Source organism: Acomys russatus, chromosome 1, assembly GCF_903995435.1.
Source record: "Acomys russatus chromosome 1, mAcoRus1.1, whole genome shotgun sequence".
NCBI lineage: Eukaryota > Metazoa > Chordata > Mammalia > Rodentia > Muridae > Acomys > Acomys russatus.
Genome location: NC_067137.1, coordinates 96,827,994 through 96,836,837, shown reverse-complemented (window position 1 = coordinate 96,836,837; position 8,844 = coordinate 96,827,994). Strand labels below are relative to the sequence as shown.

At 53.9% G+C, this 8,844-nt stretch overlaps 1 protein-coding gene across 1 annotated transcript; it reads left to right on the top strand.

Moving 5' to 3' along the window:
- The first annotated feature begins 297 nt into the window (after positions 1-297).
- Positions 298-8,075, top strand: Zdhhc22 (zinc finger DHHC-type palmitoyltransferase 22). The gene is made up of 3 exons (XM_051149658.1): positions 298-552; positions 2,329-2,868; positions 7,527-8,075. Exons 2-3 carry the CDS (start codon positions 2,343-2,345, stop codon positions 7,790-7,792), a joined length of 792 nt encoding a protein of 263 aa, XP_051005615.1. The 5' UTR covers positions 298-552; positions 2,329-2,342; the 3' UTR covers positions 7,793-8,075.
- Positions 8,076-8,844: the final 769 nt, after the last annotated feature.

Genomic DNA, 8,844 nt, shown 5'->3' with positions numbered 1-8,844 from the left:
ACACACACACACACACACACACACACACACACACACCTACACACAAGGTTTCCTTGGCCCTAGCCGACAGCGGGGAGGGGGTCACAAACAGAAAGAGGGGAGGAAGGGAGGTCAGGTTATGGCTGAAGCATGTGCTTCAGGGCTGAATCCCCACTTCCCAGTTGGATTCAGGGTTGCAGTAAGGCAGGGCGCCACAATCCGCCCTGGGGGCGGGAGGGGGTGGCGGGAAGGGCGGCAGTGTGGGGGGCAAGTCCTCAGCGCTGAGCCAGTGGCCAGAGCACCGCCCCCAGGAGCGGAGGGAGGGGTGGCGAAGCTGGGGGGGTTGCCCAGCTGCCATCCCCGCCGCCTCCTGGCCCCCACTCTCTGGCGCCCAAGTAGGAGGGCGGCAGCTACCCGCTCCCTCCTCCCCATACTCCCCTCCCCCGCTACCTGCCCAGTCCCCGAAACGAAGCGTGAGGAGGCTGCGAGCCGGTCAGGCGAGCCCACAACTTTGCAGCCTCGGGGAAGACCAGGGCCGGCGTCCGGGGTTCCTCCTGTGGCGACCAGAGCTCGGTGAGTTCGTTCCCCAGCCCTCTGCGGTGTTGTGGCCGCTCTGGGGGGCGGCTGCCTGAATGTCCAGGAGGCAGTGGCGGAGGAACCAGAGGGTGCCCGCGCTGCCTGGGTCCGCAGGGCTCCGGTGGCACCCTCGGAGGCCGGTGAGGCGGGCGCCGGTGCTGAGCGGACAGCTCCCCACGCTCACCGCCGCCGCCGGCCACTCTTCTGTTGGCGGTTGAGGGACGCAGGGCCCCGGCTGCGGCCGCCTACCCGGCGCCCCACACTCCTCCAGCCCCTGTCCTTCTTCCCAGAGCCACGGCGCATCTGGAGGCTGCTCCCGCGCCCCCCTGGCGACTGGCGCCGGGAAGACACTTGCTTCCCTTACCGGAGCCCGGTACCTAGGGCTGTGTGGAGTGGGCAGCGCCCCCATGGCCTTCAGGGATGCATGTCTGGGGGGCTTGCTGATCCCCCAGAGATCACCCCCAAGCTCTCACTGAGCTGTACCGCAGAGGTACAGAGAGGCCGCAGGTTCCCAGAGCAGTAGGCACAGTCACTCACCTACCTGCAAAGATTTCAAGGTGACCAATGTCTCAGCCCAGACATGACAGCCTGGACCCCATACCCCGTGGCATGCATCCATCCTGGGTGCAGCCTCCTTTCCAGAACTTTTCTCCTGCCTCCTTCTGGCCGATTACTTAGACCACTGGAAAGTTCTTCTCGACACACGGAACGTATTTCCCCCGCGGTATCAGAGTTGGGCAGGGGCTCGGGGCCGTTAGGAGGTGGAGCTGCGTTTGACCCTGTGTGTGAAGTCATCCCAGGAAAAGCTACCAAGCATCCACTAGTCCGCCCAGGACGGGCTTCTTGGCATCGAAAGGGTTTCGGCGCCTTGGGGATTGTTTGGGTTTCTCCCGCCAGGAAAGCGAAAGGCGGGTGCGAATGGGGGATTTCAATTTCATTGCCTCAAAGGAAAACACTCTTTGCAAAGATTTTATAGAAATAGTCAGGGCAACCAGTGGCTGGAAAATGAACTGATCAGAATCCAGTGGCACAGGGACTCTGGCTACACCTCCACCCTACTCAGCGCCTGAACACGTGTGACTGCATCGACTGTTCTAATTGTTTTAATTGATTTTTTTTTTTTTTAAGAAAAAGCCGGGTGGCAGGCTGCAGACACACACACACACACACACACACACACACACATACACACACACACACACACCACGTATGGACACACACAAGGGAACATACATCATGGTCCACAGCACAGCTACTTGAGAGCTTTGGGTAAGCTGTGAGGACACAGAACACTGATGAAGATAGGAAGGGGGGGGGGCAGGGTGAATCAGGATTTCTGAGAGTCAACCGGCTCTCTCCACCACCACTCCCAACCTTATTTTTCTCCTAGGGAAGCTTCAGCCAGAGATCCCAAAAGTGGGTTGTATCCACTACTGTAATGCAGTAGCATTTCCTCCCCCCACAGCTCCTAAACCTCCCTTATCTACCCCCCCCCATATACAATCACTCCGCACTGCAAACAGGTCCTTTCCTCCTTGTGCCTGACCTCCATGACTCCAAGGCAACAGAGACTTATCTGAAGTAGATCTGGCCAGCTGTGGTCTCTGGGTCTCTAACCTTCTTGATCCCAAATTAGAGAAACCAGAAAGTGAGATCCCAGGGGCAAAGTTTGGGAGGTTTGTGTACAGTCCTCCAAATGGTCCACCCAGGTGAAGAACGCCAGGATGACCGTGAGCAACCCTGTAAGGCTTCCTCTCTCCTTGCACCCCTTAGGAATGTAACCGAGGATGCTGGCCCTGCGGCTGCTCAACGTGGTGGCCCCCGCCTATTTCCTTTGCATTTCCCTGGTGACCTTCGTACTGCAGCTCTTCCTCTTCCTGCCCAGCATGCGTGAGGACCCCACAGCCACCACGCTCTTCTCGCCTGCCATGCTTCACGGGGCGCTCTTCCTGTTCCTCTCAGCCAATGCCCTGGGCAATTACGTCCTGGTCATCCAGAACTCCCCAGACGACCTGGGTGCCTGCCAGGAAACCTCGTCCCAGAGATCTCAGTGCCCACCACCCATCACTCACTTCTGCCGAGTGTGCTCCCGAGTCACGCTGAGGCACGACCATCACTGTTTCTTCACCGGCAACTGCATCGGCAGCAGGAACATGCGCAACTTCATCCTGTTCTGCCTCTACACCTCACTGGCCTGCCTTTACTCCATGGTGGCTGGAGTGGCCTACATCTCAGCGGTCCTTTCCGTCTCCTTCGCCCACCCTCTGGCCTTCCTCACGCTCCTGCCCACTTCAGTCAGCCAGTTCTTCTCTGGTGAGTGGGTCTTGGCAGGCAGGTTCCGCAAACAAGACCTCCCAACCCCAACCCCAAAGTTTTTTCAAATAAAAACACAGGAGGACACGCAGCTCAAACGGTCGGACAAACAATTGGTTGGTATGATTACGTCCCGGCTACTGCAGGAGGCATAACGAGAAAACAAACTGTAATCTATGAGCAGTTCATATTAACTGGGCATGCTCTGTTTTGTCGGACATCCCACCCTCCTCATCCTTCATACTATAGGTTACTCGTAAAATAATGGTACCCAGGCTGTATACTTCTCAGGCCAAGCATGTTTCTTCAGAGCTCGTGCTATGTTCTCCATTGGCCTGGACCTCAGCTCTACCCACACACTCCTTCAGGAGCTCTGACCAAGCAATCATAGTGAGGCCAAACTTCACTTCAGGCTGCGCTGAGCAGGAGCCTAACCTCCAACCTCACACCCACTAAGTGTGACTCCACCAGACTCTTCTGTGGTTGGCAGGTGACTCAGAGCCACCTCACTGGCTACAAGTCCACACTCCAGAGATCCATCCTGGTGTGGGATCTAGCCCTCTGGAAGGTTCTGATACCTGTTAGAGCCAGGCACATGAGTCCTCATACTGGAGAGCACATGAGCCCATGGTGAGGGCTGTATTTTGAATAGTTTGTCTCAAAGAGCAGTTGATTTTTACCTGGCCCTGGCATTTTTCCCTACTTCATTTCCTTCCACTCTTTGCTCACCTTGACTTTTGATTCTGACCAATTTGATCTCTATAATTAGTAATGTGCACACAAGGATGTGTGTCTGGTGTTCTTAGGTCCATTTCTCAGGTTAAACAAACAAAACTAAACACAAAACTGAGTCTTAGCTAGGACTAAATGACCTACCTAGTATTTTATTCCCCCAAAGTAGCTGTATCTGACTTGTATCCAGGTGCCTAAACCACAATTTAATGTTCCTCTCCAGTGTCCATATTCCCAACTCATTGACTGGACCTTTCAGGATGATAAAAAAAAAAAAAAAAGACAGCTACTTCTACAGCAAGCCAGACTGTCCTGACCCCTGGGCTAGACGGCACTAGACTGAGCATTTGAAAAAAGAAATTGTTTTCTCTACCCTAGGGGAGCCCTCACTTTAGCCTTTGTTGTATCTTTAGCTCAGCTCTTCCCAGACACAGACCTATCATGACATTGGCAGTGGGAACCCAGAGGCCCAGGGAGGACCAGCCATGGGAAATGCCTAGAGAGCTGGTGGCTAAGATGGGTCCAGAACTTGGAGCTCTGGGGCCTTCTGGATCTTGGTGCTGGCACAGGAGGCTGCCAGAGACTGAAATAAGCAGAAGTGGGGAGGGCAGGTGGGTGGGCTGGGGGTGGGGTGTGAGAGCAGGCAGGTGGGGTGATGGAGAGAGCCAGAGAACCTGATCGCACATCCTTTCCCAAGTAGTCTCACCAACCATAAAAATGGCTGGTGGTTCCAGAAGGAAGCCCTTGAAATTGTTTGATTTAAGTCTGGGCGTGAGGCCTCTCCATATGTGCTAGGTTTGGGAAATATGGGAGAAAGGGATCTGATGGGAAAGGAGAGCCAGCTCGTGCCCACCTCAGGGCCCAGGCATCTGTTCTGGCTTCAGAATGAGTCTCGCCATCTCTCACCATCCCCTCTTGAGAAAGGGAATTCAAGGCTGCTCGCCACCAGATCCATCTCTGCCTCTCCTCCCTTCACATCCGCCCCTGGCCCTTTCCACATGCAAACACTCCCCTGTTGAGCTCCCTTCTTCTTCCCCAGTTTCCAGTCTAAATGCTCCAGAGTGTACCCTCTCAGCTGCTCAGATCAAGTAGGCAGGAGGCTGTACCAAGGCAGTTGTTTAATTCAGAAATCAACCCCCCTCACCCGAGATGGAGACCTGCCACTAGCACCTGAAATGACTAGGAGTGAGGAGGCCCTGAAAGCCTCCCGCCTTTATGTGTGTGTTGGGGGCAGGGAAGGGGCTTCTAAAATGCTACTGGCCACTGACTCCAAAGCCTCGGGTAGTGTCAAAGGTAAGGGAATGGGGGTCATTCGAGGAATTTTGAAAAAGTTTCCTTCCTTTTGGCTTTGTGTCACCCGTGCAAGCCTCATTATCTTGAGAACGGAGGTGACACCATTTGACATGTACCATGGCATTTGGATTAGTAGCCATGGTAGATGCCACTAGAAGTCCCAGTAGGAGGAAAGGAGGGGTAGAATTTATTAAATAACTATTTTGTATCCCACTAGACAGGTCTCATTGCATCCAATCCTTAGGGCTAATCTAGGAGACAAGTATTATGGTTTGGTTGGTTGGTTGGTTGGTTGGTTGGTTGGTTGTTTTAAGGCTGGAAGCCAAAGGCTCGGCCAGGTTAAGTGCTTCTGGGCCATGCAGCTTTGGGTCCTAGGTTCATTCTTTTCTGCTCTGCCACCCTGCCTATCTGGTCTTGCTTCATGCTGAGTGGGCCTCTTTGGGAGGAGGGAGACTGCCTGTGCCCAGATGTATTACAGAATGTGCTGGGGTGGGGGTGGCACAGGAGTTAGAGATGGTGTGGCAGGAGAGCAAGGAGAGAGAAAATTAGATGATGTAATCGTTCAGAGCCTTTAAGAAAGTTTTGTCATTTTTCTGAACAAGGATCTGTTGCTATATAGTTTAGAGGCACTGAAGCAGCCAGGCCAGGTAACTTCAAACACTTTGAAAGAAAGAAAGAAAACAGGTCCCCAGAATAGCCTTTTGTAGCTGCTGCATGGAGCCAACAAAAGGCCAAAAGGTCTTTGCCTTATGCCTTGATTTAGAAACCTGTGGGAAATGGCTTCCATCTGCCTGACTTGTTCCTGGGGCTGAGTTGCAAGGCAAGCGTGAGCTTGACAGCTCTGAGTCTCTCACATCCTAGCTTGAGGGCTAGCTTGCACATCAGTATTCCTCAAACTGGAAGGGCACCATGTCCCCAGGAGTCTCTGTTCTACACATGGCTGCCCAAGCTAATTTGTACTGACAAGGAAAAAGTGGGTCAGGGGATGGCCCAGCCCCACTTGAGTCCGTCTCTTTGCTATCCCCAACGATGATGGAGGGGCTTCACTAAACGCCATCTGGAACACGATTTTTGTCCTCCAGGCAGCCGGACCTATTTGTCCCTAACTTTGCAAAGAGAATCTTGCTACCCAAGCTCCTAGGGTTGAAGAAAATAGGTTTCCAGTGAGCAAGCCAGCACATTGATTCATCTTGGCTGCTGAATCCATCGTGGTTCAGACTGACAGGTGTTAATGCTTACTTCTCTGGAGTCTGGAAACTGCAGCCGTGGAAGAGGTAGGCTGGGCAAGCGGAAGGGAAGACAGTGGCGATTTATGTGGGTAGATTAGGTTGTACGTTGACATCCCTGCAGCAGGCCCCCGGAGCCTCTGGGAAGAAGGTGATGTTGGGTTGCCAGCTAAGAGATGAGAAAGCACCCTCCCCCCCCCCCCCGACCCCTGCATTCTATGCTTAGCCCACTGCTCTGGCTGCAAAGCATGCCAAGGTAGATGGGTTTACTGCAGCCACCAAAGTTGCAGCCCAGACAGGACACCAAGCCCTGGAAAGCTGGGGGAAGGCCTGAGGGTCTTAGGATTTAAACTTGAACCATTTGGGGATGTAGTCTCCTCCTCTGAGCCATGGCATTCAGCACTGGGTGTAAATCTCAACGCTGGCAACTCCAAGCACCTGCAACCATGCAAACTTAAGACGCGTTATTATAGCCATCTTGCTGATGAGCAGACTATGACGCAGACAAATTAAGAAACCTGTGCAAGTCTACACAGCTGGGAGGTTCAAATTCAGCACGGACCAGTCCCTCTACCTCAAACTCCGAGGACACGTGAGGTCTCTTACTATGTGGACCTTTAAAAACAGCCACAGGAAGTTGGGGGGGAGGAGGGGTTAGATCATGCGGAGGAGGTGCTGTCCCGTGGCAGGGTGCTGAACGGATGATGGCCTTAGGGGCCTTTTGGCGCCTTAGTCCGCGGACTTAACTGGCAGGACTGCTTTGGCTGAGTGTCCCAGTGTCTCCTTCTCTTGTTAACGTTAATGACTGAATTGTTCTCTAAGTCGGCTCTGTGTGCTGCCCTTGAGGCTGAGCTCGTGACTTATTCCCATGACCAGGTCCGGTTCTCCATCATGCTGTCAGTTTCCCACTTCCTCCCAGACAGTGCTCCCCGTCTCTCAGGGAGAACTGGCTGCAGTCTAGACAGCCCCCCAGGTGCCAGGTCCCTCTTTAGGTTCCTAAGCTCGCTCTTCTTTCCTCCTGTGAACCCACCCCTACCCCCACCCCCACCCCACTTCCAATCCAGAAAGCGAGGCATTGTGCAGGGAAATGTGCAGAGTCTAGGCTGTGCCAGAAATTAGGGCTTTTTTCGGTGAGCTCATTTAGCTTTTTCTTCATCTCTCCAGGCCCCCGGTTCACCCCTTCCCCCCCCCCCCCCCGCCCTCTCTTCAGGAGCCACCAGCACAAAGGAAAACTTAGGGCTAGGAGCTCAGCCCCAGTCTCCCAGACTGCAGAGCTGAGATTGCTACAAATCGCAACTTCCAACTCCTGAGCCTCTATCCCTGCCTTGCAGGGAAAGCGCCCTGTGCGCTGAGCGCCTGGGTACGTGGCCTGGGTGTAATCTGGTGTTTTCCTCCCCTCCCCCGCAGGAGCTGTCCTCGGTTCTGACATGTTCGTCATCCTCATGCTCTACCTGTGGTTTGCTGTGGGCCTGGCCTGCGCCGGTTTCTGCTGCCACCAGCTGCTGTTGATCCTCCGGGGACAGACCCGCTACCAGGTTCGAAAGGGGATGGCAGTGAGAGCACGGCCCTGGCGCAAGAATTTACAGGAGGTCTTCGGAAAGAGGTGGCTGCTGGGCTTGCTGGTCCCCATGTTCAATGTCGGCACTGAGAGCTCGAAGCAGCAGGACAAATAGCGAGCGGGCAAGCACTCCTGTCGTTTCTCTGTCTCAGTTCCTCCTGAACATAAGACAACAGCACCCTTGTCTCCACCTGCGACAAACCACACCCTCTCCTAGGAAGGGCCTCATATCCACCCCAGGTCTTCAACCCTCAGAGGCTATAGTAACAGGTGCATCCTGACATGGAGGGGAAATGGCTACCTGAGCATCATTAGGATGCTCATGGTCCAGCCAGGTAGGTAGCTGCGAAATTGTTAGGGTATTTCTGCTTCCAGTTTTCTTCTAGGAAGCCCTGCCCCTGCCCCTGCCCCTGCCTCTGCCCCAACCCCCTTCCTGGACCATTTACTCTCATGTCTCAGGTCATTCCTGCTTTTGCTAAAGCCCTTCTCTTCCTATTGATGGTGGAGACTATCTTCTTGCTGTTGGCAGGAGACTCCACAGGACCTGGAGGCTGGTAAGTGGTCCAGTCACCATGCATGAGTGGCAGTCGAGTAAGCTTTGCCAACTGCTAGTGAAAATGGGAAGGGGTGGGCAATACACCCTTGGCCCCTGGAGGGATAGTAAATGTGCGTGTCTGTGTGTGTGTGTGTGTGTGTGTGTGTGTGTGTGTGTCAGGAGAAGCACAGGCACTTGCTGCCCAATCCACGTACAAGGCCCATTCCCTGGAGACAGCATCAATGACCTGCTGTTTTGTAATGCTGTTCCCTGCCCAGCCTGCCCTAGCTGGCTACCCCAGCACAGCACAGCCCAGGAGTGAGCTGGATCCATCCTTCCTTTCCCTAGAATTCCTCTGGCCTCTCCCTTTGATCTCCAGGCTCTAGATTTTTGCTAGATATTGGGAAGGGAAGATGGGAGAGAGAGAAAAGGGAGTTACTTACTCATAAGTAATGAGGGAAGTGTGTTTCTATATAGCTTTTTATAATCGTGTGTGTGTGTGTGTGTGTGTGTGTGTGTGTGTGTGTGTAAGAGGGAGTGAAGGTGAGGAGTGTTGTTATAAAGCACAGAGGAGAAGTGAGTATTGGAGGGGAAAAAGGGAGGGGCAAGTGGGTTGAGTCTCTTGCAGCCAA